This window comes from Rhinichthys klamathensis, unplaced genomic scaffold, assembly GCF_029890125.1.
Source record: "Rhinichthys klamathensis goyatoka isolate OS25496 unplaced genomic scaffold, OSU_Roscu_1.1 h1tg000197l_1, whole genome shotgun sequence".
Lineage (NCBI taxonomy): Eukaryota > Metazoa > Chordata > Actinopteri > Cypriniformes > Leuciscidae > Rhinichthys > Rhinichthys klamathensis.
In genome coordinates this window covers 334,990-358,730 of record NW_026606723.1, presented here as the reverse complement: position 1 = coordinate 358,730, position 23,741 = coordinate 334,990, and the positions used below count along the sequence as shown (strand labels likewise).

Below are 23,741 nucleotides of genomic sequence, written 5' to 3'. Positions count from 1 at the left end.
TTTATTGATTTTAATTTTTTTTAGATTTATAACATTGTTTGTATGCATGTACTGTAATAGTTTGTATGTCATGCTTATTTTATCTATTGTCTATGTTAAGCGCTCTGAGAATTAACTTTTAAAAGCGCTATACCAAATTAAAGTTATTATTATTATTATTATTATTATATATTAATTATTAAAAGATAATGTTAAAAAAAATATTTTATTTAGTAAAAACAATTTATAAATGTATTTATTTATTTTCTTACCTGAAGCTGATGAAAGAAGACATAACCCAAATCTTATTGACAAGATTTTTTTTTTTAAGTGAGCTTTCCCTGTGTAATATCTATTCATCTATATACTGTAGAAAGTCTATATATAATACTCCTAAGCAACTTAGAAGAGTGAATCTTACAAAAACCATCAAGAAATGTTTGGGTCATCTTTCACAATGAAAAATAAAATATAATTGCTTAATTTCTTTTGTTTTGGGGGTAAAATATTAGTCAGACAATTCTTTCTCATGTCAGCCTGTTTATTGCTTCTTTCATCACAGATGGGCCAAAGTGTTAAACCCAAAAGTGTGTACTTTTGCTCCACTAGTGGCACCAAACAAAATTGTAATTGCAATAACTACATTTACTTAATGAAATATGGTTTGCAAGGCTGCAAAAGAATGTTTAAGATTAGATTTTAGGCATAAATATGCTCAAATGAAGACTTTATGTAAAGCGGATCAGGCTGAATTAAAAGTAAAAACTTAATTAATAGCTTGGCAGAATGTTTGATACTATCTATATTGCTTTGATCTTAAAGGTACAGTAAGCGATTTCTGGCCACACACTTGTAGCCAATCAGCAGTAGGGAGGCAAATACACTCATGATTGGGGTGGAAAGAGAGTGAGCAAAACAGAGATTTGAAGGTTGACTTTAGAAAAAAGACGGCTGAGAGACATTACAAAAGAGAAAGGTTCACTGGAACAAGAAGGGTTATGATCAGGCAAGAGCTTTAGGACCCGCGTTAATGCTAGAAAATCTTTCCAGCGCTGGAGAGACTTATGGCCTGAAAATTACACAGAGGTTGCGTTGTTTCTGCTCCATATGTGAGTAACATTGGTGTGCTGCTGGCAACTAACAACAAATTCTCGCTTGTATATATACTAGTGTACTGAATGTTTGTGTTTTGCTCTTATTTTGATTAGCTTCGGCTATGATAGAGACATCCACTCTTACATTGCATGTCTGTGCATTTTGTGGGTTTGTTTGGGTTGATTTCAAATATCAACAGTGTTCAACAGTGACTCTCAGAAATCGCTTACTGCACCTTTAAGGTGGTGTATCTTTTTTTTTTTTTTTCAATGCTTATGTACCCATCAGTCATATAAGTGACACTGTATTGGATCCACGCAGGAACCTTGTGGCTTGTTTGTTATGAATCCAGTGATTTAAGGATGGATAGGTCTGCATTTTGGCATTCCCGGTGACTCAGTGGCCTAAAATGCCTTTGTTTAAATGCTGACGGCATAAAGTTAGTCAACATTTACAGCCTGAAATCCTCCAGATAATTTCCTCTCTTCCCCATCCATTCCTGTGAGGTCATCTTTTGGGTTTGCTAACCTACTGGCGCTGATGAAGATGTAACTACTTCCAAACTTCCTTTATGATTCTTATTTGCCACATTTTGTCACTTCTCTTATTCCTCCTGTTGCAGTCACAGCGAGGATGTACCGTCGAGACAAAAGAGGGAGGGTCGTTGCTGGCAAGACAAACTCTCCGGCGGAATGTTTGGAGTCTGTTGCCAAGCAATACGGCGGGGTTTGATTTACGATTACATCTTCCGACCGGCAGCTTGTTGCAATTAGCTTTGTCGTTTGAGAAGCCGAGTGAGTGAGCGGGTGGGTGTGTGCGTACAGTTTTTCTGTTTATTTGACTGAAAATGCTCCAGCATTCTCTTCACAAGATCTTCACTGATCTTTCACACCGCCTGTTGCGCTTAACATTTATCTGTACCCTCTGTTTTTAAACTTTTCTTTTCCTTTCGATTGCAGATTCCATGTCTTCATCTGAGCTGGTCACTGTATAACATGGATGGTCTTCTGCAGATTAAATCCAGATATTTAGTTTTGTTTGAAGTGTTGCTCTGACTGGACCAAAGCGACGCGGTTGCATGAGGGGCTGGTTTTAATTCTCAGATTCAGGTCAGCAATCGGCCAGCCATCATACATGAATATGTTTGTGTGGAGAAGCTCATACTCTAAGATGGCTGCTTTAAGGGTCTTCTTAAACTTGGGGTTCCTTTGTTAAAGGAATCTCTGACAGATCATAATGTGTTTATGGTGCTAAAGCTTTGTTCACTAGGTAACAACCCTTAAAGAACAGACTGTTCAGTTTGACGTGAACCTAAGATGAAACTTATTGTGTACATTTTATTCATTGAAAACTCCTGATAGGATTGGATTGATTGTATCAATACTGTTTGTAGGCAATATTGAAAATTAACTGTTTGTCTGTGAATAAAATAATATTAAATACAAAACCAGTAGATTAATCGTTAATTGTTTTGGACCCGATTAACTCGTATGAACAAAAAACATTTTATTTTAATTTCATATCAAAATTTTAAATGTTTATTTTTTCTGTGTTTCACTGAAGAAAGTAATCCAACAACATGAGAGTTAGTAAATGATGAAAGACTATTCATTTTTGGGGTAACAATTGTTTTAAGTAATATAATTAATCTAATGTAGCCTGACTACATCAGACTTCGTACTTCCGCTCAATTTCAGTTCGCTTCTGTACTCAGTCTGAGATAGCGACCTATCTCTCAGTTTTCCTCCGGCCTGAAAACAGCCGGCCAATCAACGAACAGAGGGCGGGCTGAGAGCCGAGTTTAAGATTGTATTTTAGGTTAGGGAAATCGAAAACGACCGCGGATATGGAGATACGGGATGCAATTCGCTCTGTTGTGGAGAATATTCCCGGCATTTGCAAACTGAAGCCCGAACAAGAAGAGTGTTTGTTAAACATTTTGAATGGAGGTGATGTTTAAGTTGGAGAGAGAGGTGATTGCGTTATGCGATTGGCTTACGGGTAACCCAATGATTTTATACTTCAGACAAGGGGCCCCCATCCCCCCCGCGAGAAAGAAAACACTTTTCAATTATGCCATTCCAGACTCTGTCTACGAAGCAAAGCGAAGTAGCAGAGTTTGGTATTACCAGGCTAAATCTAATGCAGTCTGACCTTCCAAACTTTGCAGGATAGCAGCACATTGTACCGAAATTTCCAAAATGATATTGTACTGTAGTAAATTGTTGGTACTGTGGTACCGCTGTACACTCCAGCAGATGATTGATGTGCTGTTGATGTGGGAATCCAGAGAAGATCCTCCCAGATGATTTTAATTCCATCATCTCCCAGCAGAACACATTGATTTGCCTCAGTCGCCACATGTTAGAGAACGCGTGCGACTGCGCAGTGTTCGCGTGTCTGTGTGCTATGTGTTTTCAGAGGCTGCGGGCACAGCTGTCTGGGTGTAATAAGACACACAGGTTGTCCTCGTGTGGCCTTTGTTGTTTCATTGGCATCTTTTAGCTCTCGTCTCTCCCTTGGTCTCGTCTCGCAGTCTTATCCGCACACTCCCCTTTTGCACTCATTTCACACACGCACACCCTCTTTCAAACATAATTAAGCTTTTGTTCAGCAAATGGAAAAAGGAAAAAATGATGACGGGCTGAGTGATGGAAGGTAGGCAAACGGAAAGGAAGAGAAGGAGGTAGGGAGCAGAACACTCAGAGTTTTTGTGGTGAATGCCCATGTTGTTCCTATTTTAAAGCCCTATGGGCCCAATGGCTGCGCAGACCGGTGCTTTTGCCGGTCAGCCATTGTTCTGCGCACCATCAAATCAGCCTGACTTAAGTTGAACAATGGAGCCACAGCAGACTAGAGAGAACAACTAGAGGTTAGTTAAAAAAAACAAAAACAAAAAAACTGTGAACTGAAAATGAAATGAAACAAATTCATGGGTAAAAAAAATAATCCCTGTGTGGGTTATTTTGAAATAATGGACACCTACATATGTTTTGCCACAGCTGCATATACAATGTAGTACTACATAATTAAAGACAACATCATTTTATTTGATATTTTTCTACATGTTCTAGTAGTATATTTAAATACAATTAATATTAATTTATAGTATATAGTCATTTGCATTGCAGGAGAAAACACCATTTGGCCAGTTTAATAAAATGGTTTGTGTTTTATTTCTTAAACTTAATTTAAAATCTTATTTTGTTTCATTTATTTTTATTTTTCAGTCTGGCTTTAGTTTTAATTTTTCTCTCTCTCTAGTGTGCTCTGATTCCATAGTTCCTGACCCATTTTTTAGACTTTCTTTTTTTTTTCTTTTTTTTTTTTTAGAAATCAGGGTTTTTGCAGCAAGTCAAATGTTAGGGATAATTTTAGCCTCCCTCCAGCACAATAAAACTTATTTCATTCGCTCCTCCTACAGCACAGCAAATTACACCAGCTAACCGGTGTCTCCGTCTCCTTGTCAGACGTCTAAGCAAAAGGGAACTTTTCTCATTTGGAATTAGGAGCTGTGCTAAGAGACCTTGGCATCTGATTGATTGGAGCTTGGACGGGATAAAAACGGATTTGTCAGTTGAAATGGTGGACAAGTGCTAAAGAGTTCTTTTCTGCAGCTGCTCAATTGTCCTGACTAACTATGTCTTCTTTTCTGTCCCCTAGGGGTGGTGTATGGCAGTCAGGTGGTTGTCCCCCCTAAGGTGAATGCTGTGTTGGGAAAGAACGTCACCCTCAGCTGCAGGGTGCAGGTGGACACAAACCTCAGCCTGACGCAGAGCTCCTGGGAGAGGAAGCTGCCCACTGGATGGGTGACTATGGCCGTGTACAACCCCATGTTTGGCATCTCCATCCCTCCTGAATATGAGCGACGCCTGTCCTTCCGCTCGCCCTCTATGCATGACGCCACCATCATGCTGGAAGATGTGGGTTTCGCTGACATCGGCGTGTACACCTGCAAGGTTGCCACCTTTCCGCTGGGCAACACACAGGCCTCCACCACTGTCAGCGTGCTAGGTAACTTGAGACGGTGTGTCTGTATGCGTGTGTTTTTGCAGTCTGATTAAGTTAGATTATGCACATAGCGTGGTGCTTGTGTATTAATGATAAAGTGCCGTGACAAACCTTTTGCATGTGCGCGGTCGACAAACAAAGAAAGGAGTGCGAGTGGATGCGCATCACAGCTGCTGATTTCTGTAAGTGGGCAAGTATGCAGCGTGTGTGCGAAAGGGTGGAAAAACATTAAGAGCAACTCCAGGGCAGGAATGAAAGCAGTGTTTTGGGAGACGGTCCAGCTCTTTCAGAGAACATGGTGATGTTTAAACTCTCTTCCTCCACCAAACCCCCAGAGCCATCTGCTCTGCTAAACACAGATACAACGGAACGAAGCTGTGTGCTTTTGTTATCTGGGTGTACAAAGGAGACAACAAGGAAGCTTACAAGCACAGTGCTTTGTTAGGTATATCAATTATGTATTGCACTATGGAGGCATGAGGAGAGTCGCCGTTTTCTTCTGTTAGCTGAAGATGAAGGTTACACAGTGAAACATCATCAGATGCTTCAAGAATAGACTTCAGCAAGGAGGAGGATGGAAAGTTGTGTGTGTGTGTGGAGACAGGAGTGTATGAGTATGGGAAATATGTCTGCTGCTTTTGGGATTCACTGCACTTTAGGGTCAAGGATGTCATTGCGAAGTCCTGTTGAATTTGTTATTTAAAGTGACACGTGATTTGCTGCACACATGGGCATAGAGCACATATTATGAACACAGGCACTTGTGACGTGTCACTCACCACACACCAGTGGACCGTTGAAGGTGCGATGACCACAGCTGCTACTGTTGTCTCTGAAGGTCAGCTGCCAATGTTAATACTTCACAAGATGGGAAGAGAAAGAAACTCATGGCAGAGAAAGAGAGAGGGAGAAACAAAGGCTAGTCAATGAGTATTGGTGCATTCGGTCCCTGTCCATTGACTTCTGCAAATTAATATTTATTATAAAATAGGGCAGAGTATCGCCAACTACCTCATATGATGCACATTTTGATGCTAAATGATGGTATAAGTCCAAAATAACTTAGATTTTACTGAGCTGTTTTTCATTACATAAGACATCACCATAAAGTGTCCAAATGCCTTTTATTTTATTTTGAATTTTGAATAGCATTACCTACATTATCACTGTATGAAATTATATGCATATCTGTATTTGAGAGAAATTATCATGATGCACTACTGTTTGAAAGTAGTTTTTTGAGAAATGGTAACACTTTACTTGAAGGGGTGTGCATAAGACTGACGTGACACCTTCATAATCATGACAGGACACATGTAATGAATATGAAGGAGTGCTTATGCATGTTTATGACAACTGTCATTAAGAGTCATTCGCTCAATTATGACATTTTTAATGCAAATATGACATTGTTTGAGATGTCTTTGACACCTTGACATAAACCAATACATCATAACCTGTCAGTGTCTTTGCCATGACAACTTGACATTACTAAGACAACACAACCTGTCATAAATATGTCATAAACATGACATAGCAGATTAATTATCAAACTTTAGAAACCACTTAGCTTTATGGGTTAACATTACATTAAACTGTCATGTGATTGGTTTTAACATTAGCTGTCATGAGGCCATTATAACATTTTTAATGACAAATTCAATTTGTACAACTGTAGTAGAAAAATATTCATGACAGTTATAATGGCCTCATGACAGCCAATGTCAAAACCAACCACATAACAGTTTAATGTAATGTTAACCCATAAAGCTAAGTGGTTTCTCAAGTTTGATAATTAATCTGCTATGACATATTTATGACAGGTTATGATGTATTGGTTTGTCAAGTTGTCATGACAATGACATCTCAAACAATGTCATATTTGCATAAAAAATGTCATAATTGAGCAAATGACACTTAATGACAGTTGTCATAAACATGCATAAAACCTCCTTCATAATCATGACATGTGTCCTGTCATGATTATGAAGGTGTCATGTCAGTCTTATGCACACCCCTTGAAGTAAAGTGTTACCCAAAACATTTGTTTCAAATAAATGCTGTTCTTTTGAACTTTCTATTCAAAGAATCCTGAAAAACATTTATCACTGTTTCCACAAAAAAAAAAACTATTAAGCAACACAATGGTTCTAACATTTAATGATAATAATAAAAAATCGTATCAGCTTTGTCATCACAGGAATAAATTACATTTTAAGATTAAAATAGAAAACGGTTATTTTAAATTTTGATATTATTTCACAGTATTTTTTTCACAGTATTCTGTAGTTTTGATCAAATAAATGCATCTTTGGTGAGCATAAGAAACTTACAATACCATTTAAAAGTTTAGGGTCGGCAATATTCTTTTGTATGTCAATATATTATTTGTATTATCACAGCCCTTGTTTACTTAGTGGGCCTCCCTTGTCACAGAGCCCAGGAAAATGTTCCCATTCATCTCCCACCTTTTGATGACACTGAGCGGAGGAACGGAAGGGGAGAGCGCCCCACACATTAAGTTTCTGTCAGCCGCTGTCAGCCTCCGCAAAGCTCAGTTTTCCAGCCCTGAACACTGCTGGATTCATAACGGCTCGCACACGCCCAAGCCCCGCCCCTTCTGCCATGTAAACTGGATAAGCCATTAAAACAAATAATTTCATCTTCTCTGGAAAAGCACTTAGTGCTCTCTGATGAGAAACCGAGGCCGCCCTCAGCCGGTAGTTAACATAGAGGATTTTTTTTTTTTTTTTTTAGTCTGATAAGTCTTTTATTTCTTCTCAAAGAAAATCTAATTATTCTCTCAGTCATGCTTATCAGGTTATGAATTTATTGGCTGTGGTACCAGAGTGATTCTTGATGCTGAAAGAATTAGCTTTTATTTAGCTTTGTACTCTCGTCTGAATGGATTTCCTTTAGCTCGGTTCATTATCTTGATACGTCGTTCGAGTAATCGTGTGAGCATGTCTCCTCACATTAAAGTGCAGAATTAAACGCAAGCAGTGTGGTCCATGTAACTCGCATGTCTCTGTCTGTCTTAGTGGAGCCGAAGGTGTATGTCTCGGCCGGATCGTCCGCTCTGATCGACGGTGGCAATGAAACCACGGTGGCCACATGCATCGCTGAGAGGGCTCGACCCCCTGCCGAGGTCTCCTGGGAGACTAATCTGTACGGCACGTCTGAGGCCCACATGCAGGACGATGCCAACGGCACCACTACAACCCAGGTGCACTACACCTGGCAGCCCTCCCGTCACTCCCAAGGACACACGCTAACATGTGTGGTGAAACATCCCGCTCTGCAGAGCGACTTCAGGATACCCTATATTGTCAATGTACAGTGTGAGTATCAGATTTTTTTTTTTTTTTTTTTAAAGGTTTGAATTGAGCTAATTTACCAGACATAAGTATTCCTTACTTGCAGCTTTGTTTCTGACGTTTCTTTGAAATCTGTATCGACACTCGGCATTAGAGCATATCTTTTTTCATTTGCTCACATCACTTGCATCAAATAAAAAAAACCTGAGAAACCATGTAGGCTTAATAAAGTTATCACCCAATTGGCTGCTAAACTTATCTACTCACCAAATTTTGTACTTGCTCCTGTGTGCACGCAAGCCTGTTTTTGTTTGCTTGACGTAGAACAACAACAAACCCAAAGTAGCTTCTCCATGAAGATTTCACAGTAACTTGTGTTTTTTTTTTTCTGTACCAAGTCAAAGCAGTCAGATTTATGTCTAGAGCCTACATCTGTTTTCCAAATCACCCCAGTGCGGTAACTATCCACATGACATGATGTCTTGGTGCTGTCTTGTGCGTGATGGAGCTAAAAGCTCTTTCACTAGGACACAGTCCTTAAGATTTCATGGACTTCTAGTAAATAAGGGTATTGATGCTTCAGACGAAAGATTTGTCAGCGCCATTTAACGATTTCTGCACACAGACTTCTAAGCACCATTGAGCCGTGAGGAAGGCGTGTAAGTGTGTGTCTGCAGTGGTGGCGAGTGCGTAAGCACAGATGTCTCTTAAATAAAATATAGATGTAGTGGTGAGGGGCAGGTACAGGAAGCAGCCGATGTAGGGAGTATGGGAAGGGAGAGGTCACATCAGTCATGGGACAGGGCTATAGTCACGAAAGCTTCTTTCATTCATTTCCATCGGTCTTTTTCATCTCATTTGGTCTACATGACATCTTAATTCAGCACACTCACTTAAAGAACTGTAAAGAGCTTTTCTAAAGGCACAAATCAATACAGTGTCCATAGTCTTTGTAAGTGGTCTTGTACTTTTCTGGTCAGACATTAGAGTCCTAATGGTGAATTGTTTCTTTGATCAATTAGCATTAATAATGTTGTTGTGTCATAAATTACTACTTTATTTCTATCTCTCTGTTTGTCTATCTGTCTGTCCTCCCGTCCGTCATACATTTGTTACATTTTAATCCAATCAAATGCTCTCTAGCATGAGAATGCCCTGCCCCCTAATACATAACACCTACTGTAGCAGGTAGCAAAACATGATTTATGGCTGTGATGTAACTAAAACCTATTGGGTATTTAAAAAACGGGGACCTTTGATATGTCCTGCCAAATCTTCCTGTTCCAATAGGAGATGCGTCAACACGGGACCAGAAAACTGCACTCGTTATGTCATTTCATAGGGTCTTTAACAAGGACAGCCTTACCTTACCTTTCTTACACTACTCTGAATGAACCCTTTGTGCATTGTGTGTGTGTGTGTGTGTGTGTGTATGTGTGTGTGCAGTTGCTCCAGACATCCTGGTGCTGGGCTATGACGGCGACTGGTATGTGGGCAGGGATAATGTGCAACTAAAGTGTCGAGCCAAGGCCAACCCGCCTGCCCAGCACTTCAGATGGATCAGGTGTGTAACCACTACACTCACAATAGCCACAGCGCACCATGTCTGGTATGGGTTCAAGAGTGCTAATGCCGGTTTCCTGGACTCTTCTCAATCAGCATATGATCTCTATGATTCACAACACCAATAGTTGCTTTCGAACTGTCAGGTTTCAATGCAAATGAACCAGTTTCATGTGTGAATGCCCAAACACTGTACACATTCAAAGCAAATCAGTTCTCTGCCCCTAATATATTAATGTTTGTCAGTATTGTTTGCTCATTTGAAAGTCAATCGTGTGCTTAAACATTTATTAATTGTGATTTAAATTTGCCTCAAGCAGTCAAATGTTACAATTTTGAACAAACTAACTCATTCTTTGTTGAAAATAGCCGTAATTAATTCATTTAAAGGGGACCTATTATGCCCCCTTTTTACAAGATGTAATATAAGGCTTAGATGACACCAGAATGTGTTTTATGACGTTTCAGCTCAAAATACCCCCCAGATAATTTTTTATCCCATGTTGTAAATGTCAATTTTTGAGTGGAAGCAAAAACATGCTGTTTTCATGCATGTATCTTTAAATGCAAATGAGCTGCTGCTCCCAACCCCCTATCCCGAAATAGCACTGTGCCTTTACAGTTCGTGCCTCGGATACTCTGCCAAAAGCTAACAAAACATCTTTTTGGTTTTGATTTTCATCTATCATGGTCACGCTAATGTGACATTGCAGTTTTTTGTCATCTTGAAAGTGTATTATTGCCATTTGTTTTAAAAGCCATATCAGTTTAAACTTCTGATATATGGTTTTCTGAGCACACACATCCGATGTACATGCACAGAAAACTGACTGGCACGCGAGTATTAAACTAAGATCTCTTTCCTGTCTTATTTGCTCTTAAACTGTCAAACACACACAAGGTTATGTCAAAAACACACAAAGTTCACATAAACAGTCAGTTATGTCCGTGAACGTAAACAGCGGGGAAAGAAATCACGTGTATATAGATCTGTGTATTAAAGTAACCGCAGCATAATATGCAATATCTACTGCTGTATGCTTTAAATATGAATCAAACAACAGAAGAAAAACATAAAATCACTCATAGCTCTTGATTTAAATATCTTTAGTAGCTTAAATAAGAATACATTTCTTACTCAAATCTGAAAGTGTCTTAAAATGAGCATTTATGTGGAAAATGACAAACGGAGTGGATGGGTTTTTGCTACAAAAGGGTGGTTGTGTACACACTGCGGACATAATTATGTTCAAAAACAATATAAAAGTGAATTCTGCATAATTGGTCCCCTTTAAAACTATGAAATGACATATGGTAGTTATGAGCAAACAAAAAGATGTTTAACAAGTCAAAACTTGTTTAACATATCATTTTTTATTTGGCGACTTCCTCAACTATGCATCTTGAAGGAGTTCCCATGTATACTGGGTACTTGTTGGCTGTTTCCTTATCTGGTCCAACTCATCCATTTCACAAAAAAAGCTTACTCTTTCTTTTCTTTTCTTTTAAGCATTTAAAGTTAACCAACAATTTTAAGTCCAACTTTTGACTGACTCTGTAAATTACTAATGCTACTGACATTTTCCACAGTGTCTGGGCAGATGAAAGATCTTGCTATTTGGAAGCAATTTGACATGTTTTGTATGTTGTAGGTTGGATGGAGAGATGCCAGATGGAGCAGAGGTGCTGAATAACTCTTTGGTTTTTATGAGGCCCCTGCAGAAGAACGACTCTGGCGTTTACAGGTGTGAGGTGGCAAACGATATCGGACTGCGCAGTCGAGACATTAGAATACGCATTCAGGGTGAGTGAGGGACTTGAAACTTGCCATACCCATTTAATAATTATTTTTCCCATGTGAAGCTGGAGAAACAATAATAAGCAACACAACTTAACCAGTCAAATTTATTGAAATGTTGGCTTAAATCCAAAACAAAAATTTACTTCTTGCATTAATTCTTTCATTTACTCATTTCAAGCAAGATGTTTCTTAATGTTTCCTTCTCTAGAACCCACCTATCTCACATCACTCAGAGTTACACGGATCCTGATCCATTTTTTTTTTAGGCACATAAGCTCCCAATCATTTTCCTTAGCATGAGGCCTTTGCCTGAAGGGCATTGGCCCTCCATTAAATTCAGCTTTGGCTCTTTTAAAAAAGTTTGATTTGGTTTTTATTGGGTTTCATGAGTCATTATCAAATTGACCTCTGAAACAGGTATTCGCTGTCAAACTCCATAGTGTTTATCTCCTATCATTTTTGTATAAACATTGAATCCTGCTGTTTAATTAGCTTCTGTTATAGAGACGCACATTACCACCCCCCCCCCCCCCCCCCCCGCTCTTTCTCCCTCCCTCGTGCACGCTTATATCTCTGAGACTGTCACGCAGTTATACAAGGGGAGAATAGAGCGGAAGCAACCTTGACTGAGAGATGTCCTAGATTCATGAAACATTCACCAGCTCTTTTCAACCGCCATTATGTATTTTCTTTTCTTCTTTTTTTTAAAAACTTTTTTTTAATGCTCTCCCCTTGAGAAAGATTCAGCATATGCGTGCATGAAGCTATGTGTTTCTGTTTGTTGTTTGCGTGTGGCTGTTTTGTCAAAGTTGTCTGCCTATATCTTTTTTTAAGAGTCCCTTTGCGTCAATTGTTTGAGTCGTGATGTTTCTACTAGAATGCCTACTGCTACTGTTTGCGTATTGACTGAGTGACTGTGGGTGTCTGCTGTTAGTCACTGATCTTTGTGCATGAGTATGGGTGGGCAGAACCTGTCCTGCATGTTAAACACCCTGCCACTACCTGTGTGGTCACCAGTCACCCCCCAGATACACACCCACACACTTCCTCCAGATGGACCAATCACATTTAGATTTGAATATGTACGGTGTACGGACAGGCATGGGTTAACACATACTGTACATAATTTGTGATAAATCTGGATTTTATGGAGGCACAGAGAAGAGAAGCATGAAAGGGGGAGGGATTTCTGACCTTTCCGTGACTTGCCCTCTCTTTATGTCCTGTTCTCTTCCTTTCTGGACATTGACGTGCTGAGGCGAGAATCTCTAGTGTTTATTGATTGAAACAAATTATTCTTTAACTCGCTGGGCGAAATTGAATAAATTAAAATAAATTGACATTATCCATGTCCTTGCGGCTTAAGGGGATAGTTCACACAAAAATTTAAATTCTGTCAATATTTACTCATCGTCATGTTGTTGCAAACTTGTATGACTTTATTTCTTCTGTGGATCATCAAAGATATTTTGAAGAATGTTCATGCCTATTTATTTATTTATTTTATTTTTTCATACAACTGTTGTTCATGGTGTTAATCTCCAAAAATGCACTATAATCGTAGTCTTGTAGTATTCTGAAGTCGCACATTAGCTTTATGTGAGGAACTGTCCAAAATGTAAATCATTATCTATTTATATTTATATATATATATATATATATATATATATATATTCCACATACAGTTTGAGAACTACGGAACTCTGAGTCAATGAGTTGAAATCCTGGTTAATGAACAAACCATTCAGATTCTTTAATTAATCATTCAGACCTAGTTCATTGAAAAGTCATGGAAAATAGCTGTGTGAATTTTCTTCAGAAATTGTCTTTTTGTATTGCACTCAAAGAAATAATTACATACAGGCTTGGTACGAGGGTGAGTAAATAATGACAACCAGGGTGGTTTGCACCAGGCCCCGCATCCTCTAACTTGTACTGGGCCCCGTACCATGTTAGGGGAGGCCTTGGTAGCTACTTATATTTTTGGGTGAACTATCCCTGTGGTTTAATATATGCAACAAATGTTTGCGCTGGGAATACCGTGGGAGTGCAAAAATATTTCAGAACTTTTTGTATCAAAAATGTTTCCAAAAGAGTAAATGACACATTTTAGTTTTTTCTGAACCATATAGCTGCTCTTTCCTACATACATATACATTCTCTCACCAGACCCACAGATGCATCCAAATTACATTTGACCTTGCGGGAACAATGCAGTCCAGGAATGCTTTATGTATGCTACGTTTATTATTCATTCCAGTGAGGATGAGCAAATTATTCCCCACTTTAGCTGGAGCATTTGAACCACATAACCCTGAAGAGCTTGCAGCCCTGACTCCTGCGACTCGCACGTCTGCACTCAATGCATTCACACACTTCACAGCCAGCCAAATAGTTCTCATTGTGCCTGGAACAGGACACTCCATAATGGAATAGTTTGACTTTCAGCTCCCAGCCTCAGAGAACGCTGCTTGCATAGTACAGATGCATGCTCCAGAATGCGATGAAACGCAACACGCTGCTCCCTAACACAATCAAGCGATCAATGCATGATAATGGCGTTAGCTCAATCTCCTATCCTTGCACCAGTCAAGTCATGTTAGCAGGGTATTCTCGATGTCTGTTCCCTCCCCTCCCCCAGTAGCTCGTACCCTTTCACTGACCCCTTCCTTCCTTTTTTGTTTTTTTTCCTAATCACTTAGCTATGTGGTCATCCATACTCCCTCTCTCAGCTAACACAAATGTTGCTCATTGGGTTTCATTGTTGCAGACAACTGTACTTCGTTGTTAGCTGGAGATGTTAGTATGTCGCTCCTCATGAACCCCTTATCATGAAGATCTCAACTCTTCTTTCACTTTCATGGTTTTTTTTTTCTAGTCTTTGCTCTGGACAACAGTTTTAGGTTTTGAAGCTGTCGGAAGGTTTCCAATCACTTCCTTTCAATAAAAGATCTGATCCAAAACCTGAAACTGTCACGTCCATGGCAACTGTTGGTCATTCTAGATGTTATGCTAGAAGATGTTACAATCTTGGAAGCAGATTCATATGACTGTTAATGATATGCGGATGTAGTTGGCATTGACATTATCTACTTTTCTTTGTCTGTCCATCCCTTCCTCCTGCCCCCTTCCCTCTTGCCTATCCTTCCTTCCCTCCATTAGATCCTCCCTCAACCACCACCATGCCCCCCACCACCCCTGTGCGCCTCCTAACCGCCGACATCTCTGCCACCGCACCTGGCAATAAACAGCGAGCCCTCATCACCTCTCCAACCCTGGCGCCGCTGCCGGAAGGAAACCTAGGCTCAATTGTGGGTGGGGCAGTGGGTGGAGCCCTCTTCCTGCTGTTGCTGCTCATTCTGGGTGGAGTTTATTACCAGCGTCAGCGGCGGACTTTCCGCGGCGACTACTACACAAAGCAGTATCACGGCCCCTCGGACATGCAGAAGGCTCCCCAGCCCCATGAGTTGCAGCAAGTCTACAGCAAAGGAAGCCCTGACACCAAGCTCAAATCCAACCAGGATAACGGCTCCATCTACCCGGATAAGGATCGAGAAGAGTGGGGTGATTTTGACCGAGAGCGATCACCCAATGGTCGCAGTAGAGCTTTGAGGGAAGCAGGCGGTCAACTCAACCACCATAACCATCACAACCATGAGCACGTCTACCACAACAACCATCACCCCGGCCATCCGCAGACCTTAAGTCCAGCCCATCACATCCAGAGGAGCTCGTTGCAGCCAGAGCCCCGCAGGTACGCCGCTCCGCAAGTCATGAGCAACGGCTCCCCCTACATGCCAGAGGACTGCTACGACAATGACTACGTGTCGCACACCGATGGCTCAATGATCTCGCGGAGGGAGTGGTATGTCTGAGAAGGATGAGCAGGAAGAGACTGCGTAGACACTTGAAATGCTTCAGACTGCAAAATGATACAAGGATGAACCGAGTTATGTAAAGAAAATTAGTAGGAAATGCACCTTTTCTAGTAGTTTACACATACCAATTTGTTTTTGTACATTAGCCTAATCATTAGTTAGCTCTTCATAGCTAGCTGGTTTAAAGGATGTTTTGGGACCAAGAGAGGCTATAATTATTGTCTTCATTTGTTAAGGTCTGGCAAAAAGACATCTGCTTTATGTTTCACCAATAAACCAGTTCAGGGGTGATTTAATTTGGGTTTTCTTGCCAAATCAATAGCCAGTCTCCTTTCCTTTGCACAGTAAGTTGTACTGTGTGATTTATTTAAAAGAAAGTCACTACCAAAAAAAGAAAGGCGTTCAAACAAATGCAATTTGTATTCAGATAACCTGTCGATAAGTGTTTCAGATCAGCGCTGATGTAAGCGATGAGTTTCGATGAATCACGTCAACTTTTAATGCTGTCACTCTGATGGAGGCAGAAATTAGCTCCTGTCAACAGCCTGGCGGTTTCCATGGCAACATTTATTTCCTCTCTTCTGGCATTCAGAGTTGGAGTGCTTTAGGGAGGTGCTAGACAGGGAGGACTGTGCTGGATTTGAAAAAGTCCAATGGGAGAAAGCCAGACAGGATGATTGCCGAAATGGGGTGCTGTTATTGTATCAATTCAGCTTCTATTTGCATACCACTGTGTCACTGTTAGCTCTGGATTTCTTTTGTTTGTGCCATCAGAAGTGTTTGCCCTTGTGTGAGTCTGTCTGCAAAAGGAGATTGTTGGACAATGTCTTGAACATCGAAAACTACTGCCATTGTTCAACATGAAAGCTCGTCCCGTATTAATGTAGCTGTCTGGCTTATCTTCGTCAGACCATCACTGCCCAGTGTTAACAACGTCCGACTGCATTCAGCGGCTTGCATTACGTCACAAATCAAGTCCTGTGCCTGTCTCTTGTGTTTCTGTGAGTGTGTTGTCTGTGTCCGTGTGTCTGTCTGTAATATGTAAATCCAATCAGCTAGTGTTAACCGACAGTGTTTTGATAAATTTCCTCATTGTCTGTGCAATAGTGTTCAGATTTCTGGCCTCAGATCTCACACATTTATGCACATAATTTAACGCAGAAGACGATAGCCTAACACTCGTGTTATTGGTCATTAATTTTTAGTGTTGGCTGGATCTTAATAAGCTAGCAGATGCATATGGCTGGGTTTTGAGATATTGGAGATGATATTGTAGTGCCTTAAACTGAAGACGTGCCCTGTAAGCATTATAATGTGCATGCAGAAGTTACAAACGAGTGAGTATCATTCTCAGAAGTATGCGAGTAGTTTTTGAGGCATATAATGGTCAGGATGGGCCCTGAGAACATTATTTTGTACTGTCATTTGTTTTCTGTGCCATTTTCTATGATTTGCTTTTTGCAGATTTTCAGACAATAACTAATTGTTTTGCTCGCATTAAATGACATGTGACACTTGAGTTACAGTGCACATCAAAGAGTTAAGTAAAACAAAATATGTATGTGTGTACAGGTTTGGGCAATGCAAAGATGAAGAATTCAATGTAAACAAGGTTGTTATGTATATATGCTGGCAGTTTGGAGAACCTTGTTTTGTTTGTTAGTTTGTTTGACTTTATCGTTCCTCTAGGAAGCCTGAGATTCAACGGTGGAACGCACTAGAAAACCCACCGTTACACAGATTGTGATGAGAGGATAACACGTACACTTCTCCAGAACATCTTTTTTCACTTTTTTGTTTTGTTTTACAAAGATCTACTGTAAAAAAAAAAAAAAAAAAAAAAAAAAAAAAAAAAAATTTAAAGAAAAATAGCAGAGAAGAAATGTATTTGCAATGTATAGATGATACTGAGCATTGTTTTGTAAAAAAAAAAACATTTTGGGATACATTTGTTTTTGAAATAAAGCACCTTTTTTCTGTGACATGTTTCTTTGTTTTATAACTTGGCCTCAGATCTGTTTCGTGTTGGTTGGAGGGGTGAGTGTTGAGGTCTTGGGTGTGACTGGTTGCTTCAGCTGCAGAAGTGTTCCCTGTGGGGGTCTCTTCTACTCTCCTGGAGGACTCCAGGGATGTATTCCTCACGCCCTCTTTTCCTTTGCTGTGGTTAACCTACTTCATCTCCGAATATCCCTTCGTGCTCTGAGCCTCATGCATATTTTGTGGGAAAGCCTGTGGCTAAAAGCTTCCTGTGGATGGGGACTGAACTTCCCCTCAGACTTACCTAGGATAGCCTTAAAGTGGAGGGATTATGGACTTGTTGATTCTTGTGTTTGCACTGCTGTTCTGTCGATCTGTGTGAGAGGAGATGGGGGAGCTGGTTGACGAAGGGAAGATCAAGCACAGCTGTGGGACTAAATGGTGTTTGAGTGGTTTTTGTTTCATAGCCGTTGGTGAGTCTATCATCCTGTCCAATCAGCTGGTGGTGGGACAAGCTAGTAATTAGTTGTCAGAAGTTCCATGATGAATCAATGTCCAAAGTCAGCTCATGAAATGTGCCTCTAATCCAAGACCATGAGATCAGGGCTAAAATTATTATAGTAGTGGTTCTCATACATTTTCATGTGTTAGACCACCTTGCACCCCAAATCTGTGGCAAACGGATGTGTAGTGTCAAAGTAATTACCTGTGGTTTTAGGTGTGTACAAATAACCCTTATAACATTTATCTTGAAATGGCTAAAAGCTAATAGCCAATATCTAAGTTTAAAAGATGGTGGAAATCAAAATATACAATTAAATATCCATTTTTTTCGGTGGAAACCGATATGATACTTTCACATTGTGCAAAACTTTGACTGTGTTGTTCGTTTAATTCATTTAAATATATTACATTAATAAGTAGACTGGGCCTTTTGTACATTTGAGTTGACTGTTTACTGAATGTGTAATTGCAACATTAATGATGATAATAATAAGTGTTCCTTGAACACCAAATCCGCAGAGAATGATTTCTGAAGGATCATCTGACACTGAAAACTGGACTAACGAGTTGCCATCACAGGAATACATTACATTTGAAATATAGGATAGAGAACAGTTATTTTAAATTGTAAATTTCACAATATTTCTATTTTACTGACCCCAAACTTTTGAACAGTAGTGTTTAAATCATTAGTTTGTTGATTAATTCAAAGTTGGTGCTTTTCCTCAAGTTTAAAAGTAATTCTAATCAGCCAATCAACTTTTGAATCATGCATCTTTCACAGGCCATCAGAACCACAGCAGTAAAGGAAGCAATAGAGCCTTTCTTCTGAACAATGCCATAAATTGTTTACGTCAGTGATAGGAAATGACACAAACATGCTCTTTATGTAGAGAATACAGAATAGAGACACTTTCATTCCCTCAGGTATTTTAAGTCCAGCTTACTGTATAATTCCTTGGAAAGTGAGGTAGCCCACTGGAAATAACAACGTCATTCATGCAGTCACCTTATCACGGGTGAGGAGGTCACTGTCTCTCACTGCACTGTTTGAATAGATTCACTAAGAAGCAGTATTACCTCCCCCTCCCTGATCCATGAGTGCTTCTGATTGGTTAAATTAGACCGGTAGAATGGTTTTGTTTGCCACAGCCCCCTTCCAGGCCATTGACACCGTCCCCATGGCAACAGACTCTTCCCGGGCTCATGACAGAGAGCTTGTTCTCTTGAGGGATACCTGTGCCTCCCGTCTCGCTCTCCCTCACAGAGAAAAAATAGAGTGGATAAAGGAGTGCACTTCTCCAGAAAAAAATAGGGAGAGCTTTTGAGAAAAGGGGGGAGATTGAGACTGGAAGAAGGGAGGAGCCAAGGATGGACTAAGGTTAAAAAGGAGAACTGGGCAATGTCAACGAAAATGCACGTGTGAAGTATATCAATTATAAAGATAAATTCCTTCTATAAAAGATGGTCAGTTTAAAAGGCTGCGATCTGTCATTGTGACCAAGTCATGTTCTTCCTTTTTCCTTCCAGAGAGAATATTTCCATTGGAAAATTTGTCATTTGTGACTCCTCCTCCCTCTCAGATATCCATCTTTTATGACATATTTTTCCACTAATACATCACAGTGGTCATGAAGTCATTCCCTCAGTGGTAGGCTGTTATTAAATGTTCAGTGCTCCATTTTTAGAGTCTCTCACATTTATCAGAACTTGAACCCTGGAAAGTGTTACTGCACTTTATTATTTCACAGTCACAGATATACTAGGGTGTACAAATATGTAACCGAATATAGTTATATTAATTTGCCTCCAGTTGGTTCTCAAGAAGTCATGTTGACCCAGAAGGCAAATAAAATGCTAAGGGGGAAATGCTGATAGATATGAGATACTCTTCAAGTCTTATTTCTGCAGTGAGCACTTCAGATTGCGTTTGAGGTCTTTGTCAAACACTTAATGATTTGAGAGACCACCCAGAATCAGCTTTTCTTCTCTACAGTTGTGCACACTAAAGTACCTTCATAAAAATCTGGCAGTTTAAACAATGGCAGCCACAACAGGAGATGACCTCTGACACTTGACCTATCTTCATTCTCCAGAACAACCCTCTCGACAATACTTACGCGGTGGGCTTTCTCTTGTCTAGTGGCCTCTATTAGAGACGAGAGACGAGCCCTTTTTGGTCATCTGCATCATAAACATTTGCCCTTTTCAAGGACGTTTCTCTGTTTCTTTCCATTGCCCCATAGACAGTAATTCACAGTAATTAAGACTCATGGGTCGCGACAGAAACCTTTTCGGGTTTAACACAGACAAACTCCCTACCTGCACTCCAATATGGCTATCAGGTGTCAGCCAGCAGGGAGGGCCAGCATTCCCCATGTAACATTTACCAGAATGCGCATTGTGGGGCTTCTTCCCAACCCAGCTCCTGTTATCAAATACCCGCCGAGAGTGTTGAATGAGTTACGGGCTGTCCGTGTCCGATATGACAATCTGAGGCCTATAACAGTCAGTCTAAGAGAAACACCTGATCCCTTTAATCAGGTTTAAAGATGCCTGCCACCCCTGAACCGGCTCTAAGCGAGTGTGAACTCATTTAATCCTCTGGGATCACCTCTGCTCTGAGCTGTGAATTTCTCCGTCAGTCTCCAGAAACCTTAAATCTGCTTGGTAAACATCTTTTAGAAGGAATGGAAGCACCTTCAAAGGATACGGTTCAAGTCTGGGCTCACCTGTGAAAGGTCTTAAGTCCAGCGGGGTTAAAGTGAGCCACCAAAAAGGCACCTGAATTATGGAGAGGGCACTTTAGCAGGACAAAACTATTGAAGAGAGAAATGAGGTAATGGATAAAGAAAAAAAGCTCAAAAGGGATTGTGCAGTTGTATTGACACAGACAAACTAGTCGACAAGTAGTCATTCATTTAAGCCATTAGTCGATTAATCGCAGGTTTATATTAATTTAATTACTTAAATATATACTGGAGGGGGGGGGGGGGGGGGGGGGGGGGGGGGGCGAAAATATAATAGCCTTGCGCTCAAGCAGCATAAAGCTTGCCGCAAAACCCTGGCAAAAGTAATGATTATGAATGTGCTGTAAACGCTTCCAAACTCCATACGAACTCTTGGATATGCACCTAATGACTCACATTTATCTAGGTTAATTTTAGAGTAGGCGGACATGTAAAGTTGCTACTACTTACAGTACGTTTCAAATGCTAAGCCATATTTGAGGTCGATGGATGATAGGCGAACGTTTGGATTTCCTGCCCAACTTCCTGTGGAGTTTGTTTTTTTCTGATACCAACCAAATAATAACATAACGTTTAGTCGACTATTAGGGAGCAGCCCTACAAAAAAAACATAAAATTCTATATTTATTTACAATTTGCTACAGTATAATCCAATAACCCTTATGAAAAACTAATAATAAAAGGACACTTAAGTGTACTTAAAGAGACTATACTTTCATGATTGTTTCCACACTTAAGTATTTAATTTTTTTATCAAAATGCACTTTGTAATGATGTCAAATTAAAAGTTTTACTTTAACATTTTAAATCATTATGTTTTAATCATGTTTTGTCAGGTTTAAAAGAAGTATGGTTATTTTGATGTGTTGACTAAAATACTTATATTTTATAGTTTTACTTTATATTTTGACATTAAATTATATTTTCGATTCACATAAATGCATACACTCTAGAACAAAAGATATAAAAGCTGTTACTGAGGTGGTACCTTTTCAAAAGGTACACTTTTGTACCTCAAGTGTACATATTAGTACTAAAAAGGAATAAAAGTGTACCTTTGGAAAAGGTACCGCCCCAGTTACAGCTTTTGTACCTTTGTAGCAGTACAATCGGCATTACACTTTAACCATAATTCAAAGACAATAGAAGTATGGAACTGCATATTAAGAAAAAAAAAACACTCCTAACGTGTTTAGATTAATTGTATTGAATATAAATTTAAACTATTACACATTTTCATTTAATTTCAGTTAACATGCAGTTAAGTTCAAAAACATCACGTTCAGTTTGCACTTAAGTAGGCTATTATTTTTTTAAGTATATTAGATCTGTAATAATCACTCTTTTTAAAAGTATTCTAAAGTGAACTTTTTTCATGAGGGAAATCCTACAATTTCTATCTTTATATGGATTTGGGAGTGAATAAATCAAATTGTATGTTGCTTTATTACTTGTAATATGTGAGGTGAATGTTGTGCAGCAAACAGACAGCTTTAACCCCTTGCTGAATTGAACTGAAAGGGGGTCTTGTGACTCACTGTGGGGGGCCCATCTGTGGTATTACACGCCAGACGGTAGAATGATCGCCTCTCTCCTGCCCCCTCCGAGCCCTGTCACCATCCCTGACCATTGTTCCCGTACACTGAACCACATATAATCCCAAATGAAGTTAAACCTTCAGAAAACATGTATAGAGAGATAAATAGAGACATGCTGGACTGAATGCTAAGATATGTGCTAATTAGTAATAGAAGAGTCTGGAAGGTAAAATAAAAAAATAAAATAAAAATGTGATTAATGTTAGGAACATTCTCACTTATCAACAGAGTTCCTCTCTTATCCTTAATCCTCAATATCTTGCATTGTACACAAAAATAAATGATTGGCCATAGCCATTTCTTGTTATTATCGTTAGGATGCTAAATGACTGGATTTCGCCCATGAAATTTAACAGAGCAATGGTAAATGTGATCACACCTTAACATGAAGGCTAATTCTTTATAACTATGACGACTTCTGTTTGTTGTGTGTCATTTTTTAGTAGCTCTACAGCAATCAAAAGTACGCAATGGCTCATTACTCCTAAACCTCAATCTCAAGTGTCTTATATCATTGGAATCCTTGGCTCAAGGCGGACAGAGCGAACGTCTCGGAATCAATGGTCGAAATTTTTGTGTATTTTGGATTTTTTGAAAAACCTACATTTGCAAACTAGTCATAGGTTTTTTTTTTTTGGTTTTTTTTGCCCGATCGGAACCAAACCAGTGCAGAAAGATTCTCTGGACTCTGATTGTCAATAATTATCAAAAAAGTAGAAATTTCGATTCACGTCCGTGACAGAAAACGTCAGGTGAAAGATCATTTCACCAAACTCTGTACACCTATGTATGGGCTCAGTCTGTGGTTGCGTGAAAAAGGGCATGGTGACTGGCAACTTGGTGGTGCTATAAAATGAAGGGAAAAAACAAAACAAAAATGGCTAAACCTATAGTACGCAACAGTCTGATTGACTTGAAAACTGGCATGTGGTGTCTTTGTCCAAGGTGCCGTGATTTTCTGTGAGGATATTTGAGTATCTCGAAAAACATGGCCACCTTCGGCCAATGAAGTTCGAGCAGCTGTCAGTCAAGGTTAACAGAGTCTGATCGAAACTCACTGGGCCTGTTTGATTCACAGCCCTAGAGGCCGATGAGAAATTCAAAAGAAATCTGCCACCGGGGGACGCCTTTGCGTTTTTCACGTGCGTAAAGGATTTTATAATTACGAGATTTTTCGCACATGCCCATGACCATATGGCCATATTTGTACCATATATTAGAACTCCTCATTCTGAGCAACTTTGCCTCTGGCCAACGCTGTCAATTGA

At 39.7% G+C, this 23,741-nt stretch overlaps 1 protein-coding gene across 2 annotated transcripts in view; it reads left to right on the top strand.

Annotated features, from left to right (window-relative positions):
- The window catches only part of nectin3b (nectin cell adhesion molecule 3b), a 66,014-nt gene that overhangs the window by 30,044 nt on the left and 12,229 nt on the right, over window positions 1-23,741 (top strand). The window contains exons 2-6 of one of the 2 annotated variants that reach the window (XM_056262936.1): window positions 4,738-5,088; window positions 8,127-8,426; window positions 9,849-9,966; window positions 11,618-11,769; window positions 14,929-15,932. In XM_056262936.1, the coding sequence (XP_056118911.1) occupies window positions 4,738-5,088; window positions 8,127-8,426; window positions 9,849-9,966; window positions 11,618-11,769; window positions 14,929-15,641 (1,634 nt within the window). In that variant the 3' untranslated portion in view covers window positions 15,642-15,932. Of the gene's footprint in view, window positions 1-4,737; window positions 5,089-8,126; window positions 8,427-9,848; window positions 9,967-11,617; window positions 11,770-14,928; window positions 15,933-23,741 lie in introns of those variants that run through there. The other variant, XM_056262937.1, reaches the window with a different exon arrangement.